The 13,608-nt window shown below is 47.5% G+C and overlaps 1 protein-coding gene across 1 annotated transcript; it reads left to right on the top strand.

Annotated features, from left to right (window-relative positions):
- The first annotated feature begins 415 nt into the window (after positions 1-415).
- LOC133902073 (uncharacterized) lies at positions 416-12,928 on the top strand. Its single transcript, XM_062343650.1, has 12 exons — positions 416-1,332; positions 1,420-1,580; positions 9,212-9,272; positions 9,360-9,425; positions 9,554-9,639; positions 10,233-10,290; positions 10,496-10,708; positions 10,944-11,009; positions 11,084-11,163; positions 11,241-11,359; positions 11,424-11,563; positions 12,378-12,928. Exons 1-10 carry the CDS (start codon positions 550-552, stop codon positions 11,353-11,355), a joined length of 1,689 nt encoding a protein of 562 aa, XP_062199634.1. The 5' UTR covers positions 416-549; the 3' UTR covers positions 11,356-11,359; positions 11,424-11,563; positions 12,378-12,928.
- Positions 12,929-13,608: the final 680 nt, after the last annotated feature.

The raw sequence follows: 13,608 nt of genomic DNA, 5'->3' as shown, positions 1-13,608 counted from the left end.
TCTCGTGGGAATCAAACAAAAACCTGTATAAGTCCTCAATGGGGACAAAGAAACCTGAAAAAAAAATTCATCTGTTTAGTTCTTACTCGGCTAGTTTAAGAGCAGGAATTTCAGTCCGATTCAACTTTTTCAAGCGCAATTTAGTTTGCTCCACCGGTACAAGTTGGTGAGAGCCGATAACCACCTCTTGATGGGACGGGGAAGACCGGAGGCGGTGAGGGTGCCAATTCCACCCATCCTTGTAGTATTTCTGAGAGCTTCTATGTTTTTGAGATGTTTGAGACCTTGTTTGAATAGGAGGAGCTGGGATCCAAATCCGGATCTCCCCTCGAAACTGGAACGAGCAGTCTCACAGATCGAATGCGGCCCAACACAAGCAAATAGAAGGAACATGCCAAGCCCAAGCCCAACCCCAACCCAACCCTTCACACGCCGGCCCGCAACCTCACACTCCCGTCCCATCCCATCTCATGTGGCCTTCTCCCCATCCACACCTCCACTTTCCGCACCCCAAACCCCACAAAGCCCTACCACCTCCACCCCGCCGCCATGGCCGCCGGCGGCCGGCCGTGGCGCGTGATCCCGCGGCCCGTCCTCGAGACCGTCCTCCACAACCACGCGCTGCGCCCGCGCGTGCCGCAACCGCTGCTCCTCCACGGGCCCCGTGGCGTCGGCAAGTCTACGCTCCTCCTCCGCCGCCTCCTCCCGCGCTGGTCCGACCCGCCCCACTCCGCCGCATTCGTCGACTTCCTCCACCCCGCTCCCAGTCCTCCCGCCTTCACCGCAGCGCCGTGGTCCCTCCTCCCCGCCGACCCGCCCCCCTCGCTGCCCGACCTCCGCCTCCGCCTCGAGTCCGCGCTCGAGAGCCTCGCCCGCGCCGCCGTCCTCCGCGGCGCCGTGGGATCCAAGGACGTGCTCGCCGCGCTCTCCCGCACGCACGGCCTCCGTGCCGCGCTCTCCCGCCTCGCGTGGGGCTCCGCCGCCCGCTCCTCCAGCTCCTCCGTGCCGGCGCGCTCCTCCAGCACCTCCGTACCAGCGCTCTGGGCGAGGGCCGTGCTCGCCTCGGCCCGCGTGGACGACGCCACGTTCCGCATTGGGGAGGGGGAGGCGACCAACTGCTCCATGGAGGAGAGGGCGTACATGCAGGAGGCAATGGCGGCCATGCGGGTGGCCAAGGAGGTGCTCGGGATGCAGGAGGGGTGGAGAAAGGAGGCGGTGATGGAGATGAACAGAACCGGGCTATTCTCACGCTCACTGGCCAATTCGGCCACTGACTGGCCGTGCCTGCTGCTGGATGTGCTGTCAGGTGCGGCAGAGGAGGATTTCTTCCAGGTAGATTTGGTGTTTCTTTGGTCGGGTCTGTGAGAAAGGAGTTGATAACTTGACAAATTTGTTGCTCATGCTGTTGTTGATGTGCAGCCGAAGCTGGTGCTGAACAATGTGGATGTACTGAGGAAAGCGAATTGCGAGGACGGGACGATGGTCCCCGCGGCAATGTACCATGATAGCTTCATTTGGAGGGTGATTGCGCTCGGTGCCAATGAACAGTGCTTACCGGTCATTATGTCGACCTCAGATGGGTGAGTTGTGCTTTCTGTTCCTGCATGGTGCATGCTCTTTAGTGGTCATTTGTAGTGTTATTAGAACGAAAGTGGCATAACCTGAATAACCTGACTTTAGAGCATTTCAGAGCATAATTGTGTATACACATGTAAAAGGTGAAAGCAGAAAGACATCATCTGTCTACATAATTAACCCGATGGAAGTATAGAGATTGGAATGAATGCCAAAAGACTCGCAACATGATTGTTAAGGGTGTCTCCAACAATCCATGTCAGAGCCACATCAGATTTTTGCCTATGTAGATGAGAGAATGAATGAAGAGAGAAAAGCTAGCTACTGATCAGTAGATAGTCTACTCACTAAATACAATGATATTGTAGTCTATTGCATGTGGGCCTGCATTAATTTTATAGACAATGCTGTAATTATGCTGTTGGAAAAGTTGACTATTGTACTATCTATTGGTGACATGTACAGCTCTTATAGATAGCAGCTATCTATATTGTTGGTGATGCTCTAAGTGGTTTAATTTTGACTTTCTGACCTGCCGTTAGCAGTTACAGTTAAAGGAGATAGCGGAGAAAAAAGTCTACACAGGTTGTCCTCTCTCTTAGGTGTTTGTCATACAGACGACTGCAATATCAGTGCTTAGTCGTTTTGCTCCCTCAAGTGACCACTAATGCCCAAGCTATTAACTGAAAAGCTGCTTACATCTTAAGACAATTGAGTGGGTATATGCTGGTAGAAAAACCAAGGTAATCATTACAGAAGGATTTCATAGGCAACACTGGGGTTGGGGGGCTGTCTTCTCTTGTGGTGATCTCTGTCCTGGCATGACTTCCTAAGGAGCTGCCCTGTAGCTTGTTTGCCTTGCCTTGTAAGAGTGTTGCTTTTTATCAAATCTCAGCATAGCCGATGTACTAAAATATTTTTTTTCAGTTGATTTACCTATGTTAGGGACTGTATCCAGCAGAGGGTGCAATATCTAGCTTGGGCATAACGGTAAAGCCTAAAAGTAATTAGGCAGTTGGAAAGGGGACACACCATAAATGATGTCAGATGCAAATGATCTAAATTCCAACGCACAACTTTGTTCCATCCATGTCTTGACCATTTCAGTACATCGCTCACATCTTGTTTAGTACCTCTTCATCAAATTATACGTAGATTAATATCTTACCTTGGAAAATTGCCTAAGAGAATAGTGCTATGCTGGAGCAGAAATGTGTGATGCCACTTCCTGCAAACTGTTACAATAAGGGATGGCCAAAAAAACTGTGATAAGGTGGATAACTTGAGAAGAGTAGAGATATGTGCTTCTGCATGCAACCTTTATTGTGGGAAATTTTTGCTCGAAACAGTTGATTCCTATCACAACTGATGGATTCATTCAAATACAGGTTTAGGAGAATAACCATTGTTGTTTAATACATGTTAGGAATGGGGAAATGGAGTTACCCTTTCACAATCTTATAGGGAATTTGTTTACTCAAGACTCTGTTGCATCTTCGTGATTTTTTGTTGTGACCCTGTTGTTAGGTCTAAACCCCCACTGATTAACATAAAAGCCTAGCCCTAGAGGTGGAACACCCATCGATGCAGAAGCGTGATCTCTTACCCGAGCCAGACACAACCATGTAGTGTAGATCCGTTGGTGTAGAACCGCAACAGGGTACTGTTCATGTTGGTGAAGCGCAGTGTAGTCCGGCAATGAAGATGTGTTAGTGCAGAGGCGCAGCCGTTGGGGAAGAAGACGAGGTGGCGGCGGCCTTCGACCCGTTGTCAGCATTTTGATGATTGTGTTAGGGCTAAGGGTGTGTTAGGGTTTAGGCAGTACCGCAGGAGAACTCGTCGTCGTAGGCAGCAGTGTTGAGGATTTGGGATCAGCAGTGTTGCCTGCTCGCCCGGGTCGCGCTTGGGCGTAACTGCTTCTACATTCTGCATCTGAACTTGGCGCGCCCAGTGTGCCTCGCCGCACGACGCCTGGAGGTGGCATGCTAGGTATGGGCACATAAACTTCGACGCGCTCTTCCGGCTCGTGGTCTAGTTGCGGCAGCCCTTTCACCATTCCATGTCGCACCAGCCGGAAGAGCACGTCGAAGCTTATGTGCCCATACCTAGCATGCCACCTCCAGGCGTCGTCATCACGCCGTGCGGCGAGGCACACTGGGCGTGCCAAGTTCAGATGTAGAACGTAGAGGCGGTTGCTCCCGCGCGCGACCTGGGCGAGCAGGCGACACTGTCGATCCCAAATCCTCAACACCCCGTCCTCGATGAGCACCTTGGAGCCATGCTTGTCGAGTTGGCCCAAGCTGACGATGTTAGTTTCAGGCGTGGAATGAAGTACACGCCGTTTAGCGCCTTGTGCTCGCCATTTCGGCCGGTGAAGAGCACGATGCCGCAGCCTTGGATGTCGACAATGGAGCCATCTCCGAACCGGACAGTGCCGACGACGCCCCTGTCCAGCTCGGAGAAGTCCTCACTCCGCCCTGTCATGTGATCGGTGGCGCCTGTGTCCAGGTACCACCAATTCTGATGTTCCTCGCCGGAATCCTAGGTGTCGAGGTGCACTTGGGCATGTGACTCGTCGAGGTGGACAAGGCTCAGTACTGGTGTCTCCACCTCCGTGAGTGCGCAAGCCTGCGCCATAAGCAGCGCAGGCTCATCGTCATCGCCGCCTTGTCCTTGTGCGAGGTTGGCGCGCTCCCGCTTGGGCTGGTGGCAGTCCCTCGCCCAATGTCCAGCTTTGCCACAGTTGCGGCACTTGTCGTCACGAGTGGCATAGCGTGGGGTGCTGTGCACAGCATCCCTGCCGTGGTTGCTGCCGCCGCCGCCTCTTCTGCTGCCGCCATACCTCCTATGAGTTCCGCGCGTGCGACGGAGTCCCCTGCTGCTGCCTTTGCCAGCTATCGACGAAGATTTGCCGGTCTGCCGCTCCTGTGCGCGCGCTTGCCACTGCTCCTTAGTGAGAAGCAATTGGCCGCTTGCGCCTTGCGTAGCGGCGGGCTCGAGTCTATCCTCCGCTGCCTTGAGCCGCCCGGTGACCTCCTCGATCGACAAGGTCGAGATGTCGAGGAGCGTCTCGATTGACAGTGCAATTTGTGTAAACTGGGGCGGGACAACGCGGAGGAACTTCTCCTCTACCTTCTGCTCGTCGATGCTCTTGCCAAGCGTACCAAGGGAGCCGACGATGCTGCTAAGCCGCAACTCGAAGTCGTCGATCATCTCGCCATCGCGGAACGAGATCGACTCAAAATCCTTCCGCATCTGCTGCGCCTTCGCCTTCCTCACGCGGTCCACGCCAACGTGCATCATCTTGATGGCGTCCCAGGCGTCCTTCGCGGTGTTCTTGGTGGCGAGGGTCGGGATCATCTCGGCGGGAACTGCGCGCAAGATGGCTTCCATAGCCATCCTGTCCTCTTGGACATCAGCGTCGCCAAGCTCTACCGCATCCCAGAGGTTGCGGGCTTGTAGCATCACTTTCAACATCAGTGACCACTCTGTGTAGTTTGTGCGCGTGAGGGTGGGAAAGGTTGCCGAGCCATCGAGCTCCCTCACGGTCCGTTGCATGATAACCTCACGCACATCGTCTCACGACGCCGTGGTCTGCGTGAAACTGGTGAAGGCGAGCCTCGACGCTCATGGTGTGGCGGCGTCCTTGACGCCTCTCCGCGTGGTGCAGACCTTGACGCCATGGCTCAAGATCCTCTCTAACCCAGCTCTGAATACCAAATTTAGCTAAACTCTCCCTGCACCTCACGGACATCACCTCCCCTACTGCACAAGCAAGGACAGGACAGCTCTACCTTACTGCTATTGCTAGAACATAGAAACACAAAGTGATATTTGGTTCTGCTCTTGCTGCAGAACTGGGCAGCACACACACAGAGAAAGAAATCACAGACAAGGTGGTTTTGGTGTTGCGGAATTTACAACTTTTCTATTATGTATACACCCATATTTATAGTGTACAAGAGTTAGTATTTTAAAGGACTTTTGCTGCTGATCCAGGATAGGTTCATCCTTCCTTATCTGCTCATAACTGAGCTACAAGAGTAGTGTTCTATTTGGTTTTGACTACTCAACCTGAACAACTCAGATTACTTCAAACCTAAGCTAGCTTTGGTTTTTAGAATAGGCATGGTAAATATCTAAGGTGATCAAGACTTGTTTGTCAACGTGGTCAGCCTCCTATTTGGGCAGACAGCCTCCTAGACTTGGTTCATGGCGACCTGTGCAGACTCATTTCGCCAGCGGTGCCAGGAGGCTGACGCTATTTCCTGCTGCTGGTCGACGACTGCAGCCGATACATGTGGCTTGTGCTGCTGGGATCGAAGGCTGACGCACCGATGACAATCAAGAGATTTCAGGCGGCGGTCGAGCTGGAGAGTGGACGGCGGCTCCGAGTCCTACGAGTGGACGGCGGCTCCGAGTCCTACGCACTGATCACGGCGGCGAATTCACAAGCGTGGAGTTCGTCGAGTACTGCGCGAATCGGGGAGTGCAGCGCCACTTCTCCGCGCCCTATTCGCCTCAGCAGAACGGTGTTGTAGCCTACTAAAGCAAAGGAAGATACCAGTAGAATTTTGGGGAGAGGCTGTTACAACTGCGGTCTTCCTCCTCAACCGCGCCCCTACCAAGAGCCTCGATGGCATTACCCCATACGAAGCGTGACATGACCGCAAGCCGGATGTCAGCTTCTTACGCACCTTTGGATGCATCGTGTACGTGAAGGATGTGCGCCCGCATTTGAAGAAATTGGACGACCGGAGCACCGCTATGGTCTTCATTGGCTATGCAGACGGCGCCAAAGCATACCGTGTCTACGACCCGCGAACGCGGCGTGTCCAAGTGACGCGTGATGTGGTGTTCGACGAGGACGCATGCTGTAGTTGGGAGGCAGAGGATGGTGGAAATCCTGCATCGTCGAGCGGCTTCACAGTCGAGTACTTGATACAGGAGCCCCTGCAGCCACCATTGGCCGGAGCAGGGGTGCGCCGGAGTTGCATCCGCCACCAAGCCCGCTGACGTCCACCGTGCCGCACGCCAGTCCAGCTGCAGCGGCCTCCGACTTCGTTCCAGAGTTCGTTTCTCCACCGTCTCACGACTCTGCCGCTTTCGATGCAAGCCACGGTGATAGTCTTGTCCGCTTTCGGATGGTGGACAACATCCTCGGCAACGATGATGTACCGACCAGATACGCACCGCGGGTGCTCGATGGCGACCTCAATTTGGTGAGCGGCCAGGAGCCAAGCTGCTACACCGAAGCAGAGCAGGACGAAACATGGCAAGCAGCGATGCAGGAGGAGATGCGCGCCATCGAGGACAATGACACCTGGAAGCTGGCGGAGTTGCTGCTAGGGTGCCGACCCATCGGACTCAAGTGGGTCTACAAGCTAAAGAAGAACGAGCTCGGCGAGGTCGTCAAACATAAAGCCCGGCTAGTTGCCAGAGGCTATGTGCAGCGGGCAGGGGTGGATTTCGACGAGGTCTTTGCGCCCGTCGCTCGAATTGAATCAATCTGCCTTCTTCTAGCACTTGCAGTTGATGAAGGGTGGCCTGTCCACCACATGGACGTCAAGTCCGCCTTCCTCAACGGCGACCTATGCGAAGAAGTATACGTGACGCAGCCGCCGGGATTCTTGATCGCCGGTGAGGAGAGGAAGGTGCTATGGCTGCACAAAACCCTCTATGGACTGCGTCAAGCACCACACGCATGGAATGAGAAGTTGCATAGCACGCTCGAGTCCCTCGGCTTCGAGCAGAGCGCTAACAAGCACGCCATCTATAGTCGAGGCTCGCAGGACGCACGACTGCTCGTCGGTGTCTATGTCGATGAACTCATCATCACAGGAGGAGACTCGGAAGAGATCGAGCGGTTCAAAAGCAAAATGCAAGCTCAACTCAAGATGAGCGACCTTGGCCGGCTCCTCCTACCTCGGAATCGAGGTTCAGCAGCACGACGGCGGCGAAATCTCTCTCAACCAGTCGCATTACGCTCGGCGGATCCTGGATTCGACCGGGATGATGGATTGCAATCCATGCGCCACTCCGATGGAAGAGAGGCTCAAACTGAGCCACGACAGCACGTCTTCTCCCGTTGATGCGACTGAGTACTGGAGACTCATCGGCAGCCTCCACTACCTCGTCAATACATGACCGGACCTGGCTTTCTCAGTCGGGTTTGTGAGCCGCTTTATGGAGCGGTCTACCTTCGAGCATATGATGGCCGTGAAGTGCATCCTCCGTTATATTGCGGGAACAAGTTCTTTCGGCTGCCACTACAAGCGGAGAATAGGGGAAGCGGAAGCTCGGTTGATCGGCTACAGCGATAGCGATCATGCCGGTGATGTCGACACGCGCAAGAGCACTTCTGGCGTCCTCTTCTTCCTCGGCAAGAGCTTGGTCAGTTGGCAGTCCCTCAAGCAGCGCATTGTGGCGCTGAGCTCTTGTGAAGCAGAGTACATTGCTGCTACGACGGCAACCAGCCAAGGCGTTTGGCTGGCTCGACTGCTTGGCGAGCTCAAAGGAAGGGAAGCTGACACCACGGAACTGAGGATGGACAACAAGTCCGCCCTGGCGCTGAGTAAGAACCCCGTTTTCCACGAAAGAAGCAAGCACATTCAAACTCGCTACCATTACATCAGAGAGAGTGTGGAGAACGGGAGCATTTGTGCTAGTTTTGTCAGCATAAAAGACTAGCTCGCGAACATCTTGACAAAGGCTTTAGGACGAGTCAGATTCCAAGAGCTGCGCACAAGGATTGGCATGGCCCAAATCAGTGTCAAGCCTTAGGGGTGATTGACAGATAAGTCTTAATCACCTTAGATATTTACTATGATTGTTCTAGAAGCCAAAGTTAGCTTAGGTTTGAAGCAATCTGAGCTGTCCAGGTTGAGTAATCAAAACCAAATAGAACACTACTCTTGTAGCTCAGTTATAAGCAGATAAGGAGAGCTGAACCTGTAAGGAGAGCTGAACCTATCCTGAATCAGCAGCAAAAGTCCTTTAGGATACTAGCTCTTGTACACTATAAATGCGAGTGTATATATAACAGAAAAGCTGTAAGTTCTGTAGTATCAAAGCCACACTGTCTGTGATTTCTTTCTCTCTGTGTGTGTGCTGCCCAGCTCTGCAGCAAGAGCAGAACCAAATATCACTTTGTTTCTATGTTTCAGCAATAGCAGTAAGGTAGAGCTGTCCTGTGCTTGCTTGTGCATTAGGGGAGGTGCTGTCTGTGAGGTGCAGGGAGAGTTTAGCTAACAAGCAGCACCTTCCCCTTTATATCGTGGCGCTGCATGGATCGGGACCGTAACCAACTGTTGATTGTACCTCCGATCAATGCGTGTAGGTGGGTTCAACCCCTTAGGACCTGGCTTCTGTTAGGATACGTGAGGGTAGCCGTGATCAAATCCAATACCTGTACCTTGAAGAAATAAGAAAGTAAGCTAGTCACAACCACTTTAACATAGTTGTTTCTGTCCCCCAATTTATTTTCCTGTAAATTCAATAGTTTCCTCCTGGCATGCTATGGGGTACCTGTGATTCCAATAGTTTACGGGTTAAGGGAGTTCTTTCTGTAAAAGAAATAATCTGCTGCATTGCTGCTACATGGAAACTGATGAACTCCCTTTTCAAATCTTTTCAGCTACTATTCTTCTCAAGCATTCGTTGATTTTGGTTTTCCTAACATATTTATTTCTCGCGAGGTATGCTCATTTCTCTTGAGGTGTGCCTTTCTTTTCTCTTTCATTTGCCTTTTTTTTTTTATCTAAAGTGTAATATTTGGACCACAGACATTTGGTTGGACACCACAAGAAGCTAAGCTGCATATGGTTTCTGAATTCTTCAGTGAACAGGAGGTAGTAAGATTTTAGACCTGCTAATATTTCCTTTTTTCTTCTAAAATATGAATGTACGCTGTTCCTTTAGTTTTCTCCCTTGTGCAATCTATGTGCATAATTTGTTTCGATTTTCATTGAAGTTGTAGTGGAAAGTTGTAGATGAGGTTCTTGGGCCAAACCCACGACAATTATCTGAGATATATATGCTGAAGCAAAAGGCGAATAGCCCAGAGTAAGTAACATGCCCACTTACTTTATCATTGATCTTTGTTTGTTTTATCCTAGGCTGTCAATATCTTATCCCTAAATATGATTTTCACTATCATTTCAGATTTTTTTTGGGGTAAGATGTCTTCTTCAGGTCTCCTGTTATCAATAAATAGAAGAAATAGTCTATGCTTGTTGCTTTGTAGACTGCATGCGTTTTTGTTGAAATCACAAATGGGTGAATGATCAATTTTAGATACTTTTGTCCTTTCCAACAAATTCTATAAGTTCAACAGTTTCAGTCTGTTACTCTGATATTTGAGTTTTATTTTTTTTAATCTGTACTTGGTTTTGTGACTTTTGTATACTATACCTTGGATTTTTTCTCTTCTAATTTTGCCTTATCTGTGGACTTTGAAGTCTTTATTTCTCAAGCCTTTGTTCTTCATTTTGTATTTTATAGCGGATTTGTGGTTTGCAATTAAGTCTCATTGGGTAGCACAATTTCATAATATTTACATGTTTTAAAGCATACATAATAAGAGCATCCATCTTCTTTTCTTAACTGTGCATGCTGCATATTAGTGTTATTACTGTTTAACCTCCATTGCATTACAGGGTTCTGCATGACGGAAATATTGAGGAAATTATTGACACATACCTGGCACACTTGCAAGTAAGTAAAAATTCAATCAGAGCTGACTAGCTGAGACATATGTGTTGTGATGCCAGCTTCTGAATTTTGTAAAGTCTAGTCACTTTCCCTTTCAAATATGCTCTTTTATTGTTGTTTTGTACTTCTGTTTCAATTATCAGAGTTAGGAGAACATACAAAATAAGTGGGAAAAAAGTATGACTGTTGTTTCATTTGTGCTCAATAGGTCTCTGTTGTGAATCCAGCCATGGAGACAGCACTAAGAATGTTACAGAAGTTTGCCTCAGATGTCCGTGAGGGTAAAGTACCAGATAACAGATTGTCTTTTGGTGCACCTTGGAGACATCCACCTCAGGATGACAACCCTGACTTGTCCTATAAATGGGCAAAGATTCAGCTAATGGATTTTGCCCAATCCTTTGTAAACACTGAGTTTGGGGTAACAACCTATTCCTTTTACAAAGCCAGGCATTCACTTTGTTTGTTGAATAAGATTACACAGTATTGGAGACGTGACGGCCTTCCCTTGTTTACATTCTTTACAATCACATGTTGAAAAGATGATGTAATATATATATATATATATAAAACCTTGCAGAATCTATTTTACACATTTTACATAATCTATTTATGGAAGCCGGATTTTAGTTACTTCTATTTTGTATATTTCACAGGTGAACTATCTGGCAGATGACAGCTTGGAAATATTGGATGATCCTGCAGCTGTCGCCATGATAGAGGTATTTTGATTAAACGCTACTTAATATTGGTGTAGTGATATTGATATGATGATTACATGGTCGCTGTTTGCTAGGTTGGTTTGGTTTATCAACAAAGAGATCCATCCTTTATGCGACCAATCACTCGTGGGATTCAGCGGTGTCTTGCCAGATGGTTTGTTCTTCTACTCCTTACATATTGTAGGAAATGTTTTGTGTTCTGATGTCATTCTTTTCCACAATTCCATCTAGGCTTGCTGAACAGATATTACAATTGAACCTTCAAGAATCAATTGCATACTTTTGGCAACGTGTAATACGTGGAAGAAGCTATCGTCACTTAATGAAAGAAGTTGGCTACAAGTAAAGAGGTATATGAGAAGTTTCCGTCAAGTCATTTTACAGTGGGGATCTTATGCTTTGTTTGTCATTCAGGTTATTTGTAAGAAAATATCCATGTATCAAGAAGTGATTCCAATGGATTAGAAACCATTTCTCAATTTTGACGTGAAACTGACGGGCGACTTTGATGGACTGACAACATCCATTAGAATGGTGACCACTCATATTCACATGTAAGTTGATTCACCTGTCATAATCATTTGCTATGTTGATTTCATTCAATGAGTATGAATGAATCAGTGTAGGTTGGAGGAATTGTTATGTTGGGTGCTTCCTTTTCTTTTTATGAACTGCAGTGGCTAAGCATTTGGTATGAAAATTTGCTGTCCTATATAGACCCTAACACTTTGGTTTTGTACTTATTCATCACAATGACTTTAAATGAAATTGGGTCATTAAAAATAATTGCAAAAAACTGTAGCAGTGTATCTTTCTAGCAGGTGAAGACTTTGAAACCGCAAACTCATAATACTAATTTGTAGTGGTTGAATAAACACACCCCTTTTAATCATAATTTGTCTACAGCTGTCAAATAAATTTGTATGTAGAAAATTAACTTTGACGGCTTCATGTGTCAGTTGTAATGCCTTGTGGTAGAGGAAGGCATGCTATGTATGTCAAATGTGAACACTTAAGATCACTGTTTAGTTTCCAAAAGGAGTACTAGCAACCCACTGATGTTATTTTCCTATGTCATACTTTTTCACTAGATGTGAATCAACAAACCATTCATGCCTTTTACAATTTTACGTACATACTAAATTGGGAATAATGTCATTACCTATTCCCTAAAACTCTACTGTCCAACTAATAGCACCAATGACACGAGTGTTGTAGACAACATAATCATTGTGCATTTGTGCTCTAATGCTCTTAGAAGAAAGGAAAGTGCAGTGATGAGCAATGTTCAGCATGCAAATCTGCATATCGTCAGGCTCATGCTGTAATCCACGGTTGGTTCGAACCCTGCTTTTGTTTTTGTTTCAGTGGTCTGGAACCTTCGCTTTGCGTCATGCTGGGCAGAGGTGGACAAGTTTAACGTTTTCAGCTGCTAACGAAAAGAACAAACCAAGTGTTGTCAGCTATTCTTTTAGTTTCTCATTTGACAGCCAGTCGTCAGGAATGCCAATGTTTGGTGTTTGTACTTTGGACTACGGCGATTGCTCAACTGGCAGCAGAAGTTGACCTGAACGCGCTCATAGAGCTGACATGCTTTCGAACACACAACAATTTCTACCTGTATCATAATTTTTGGGACACGTTACTGTAATTTAACCAATGATTTACGGCTCAGTAATCAGCAGAGTGAGCATGCTTCTTCCGTAGCCAATGTATGCAGCATGCGTGCTGCTTCCCGTATAGATACTGTACTGGCGGAGAAGTGTCAGTAACGCTGAGGATTGTGCGTTACTGATACGATTTGGTCATGCTAGTAACTTACCACTTACCAATAGGGATTACAATGCTTCCCGTATTGTTTTCTTGGGGGAAAATTATTTGCTGCTGCAAACATCAAAATCCCAGATATGCCATCGCAATACGGCTTATCTGGTGTGTGCGCCATCGTCTTTTGCTGACATCTATCCTTATTTGCCATCCCGGGCACGATTGAACAAGTGAAACGTGAGCAGAAGTTCCTTGCATACCGACGTGGTATCTATATATCTCATAATATAGGAGTATTTTACGTGATAAATGGTATCTATATAAGAATATATGAGTATATAAGATTATCTAAGTGGTATGTATTTTTTAAGTAGTTTGTATATATATATTTTAGTATATTATATTTTATGTACAAATATGAAGGTTTATCGAAATCTATTAAAATTGGTGGATTTTTTTTCAATTTTTTCAGGTAATTCACATTAGAGTATCTTATAATGAGTATTTAATATACTTATAGTGATAAAGAAGTATATCTAGTTTATTTATATGATATATGATAGTAGAGAGTATGTATTTTGAGAGTACAGACTAATTTATATATATATATATATATATAATGTGTTTAGACTCAATAAGTTAGTGGTACGTATAGGCAACTCAGAGAACCATTTTTCTTCTTGCGTCAATCCAGAGAGCCAGTTTTCTTCCGGTGCGTCAACCACATGTATGGTCCAAGGCTGGTCAAAGGAACCTCACTATCCCACCTCTCTGTTCTAATTTTTGAAACATTTTTCTTTTAAACCTTAACTCTGATTGACGAACCATTTAA

The sequence above is a fragment of the Phragmites australis genome, chromosome 20 (genome assembly GCF_958298935.1).
Source record: "Phragmites australis chromosome 20, lpPhrAust1.1, whole genome shotgun sequence".
Classification (NCBI taxonomy): domain Eukaryota; kingdom Viridiplantae; phylum Streptophyta; class Magnoliopsida; order Poales; family Poaceae; genus Phragmites; species Phragmites australis.
This window is presented reverse-complemented; position numbering and strand designations above follow the sequence as displayed.

Coding starts and splice junctions, on each gene's coding strand:
- LOC133902073 (XM_062343650.1), top strand. CDS start 550: ATGGCCGCCGGCGGCCGGCCGTGGCGCGTGATCCCGCGGCCCGTCCTC. Junction 9,640..10,232: donor CAAAAGGCGAATAGCCCAGA/GTAAGTAACATG, acceptor ATTGCATTACAG/GGTTCTGCATGACGGAAATA. Junction 11,010..11,083: donor CAGCTGTCGCCATGATAGAG/GTATTTTGATTA, acceptor GCTGTTTGCTAG/GTTGGTTTGGTTTATCAACA.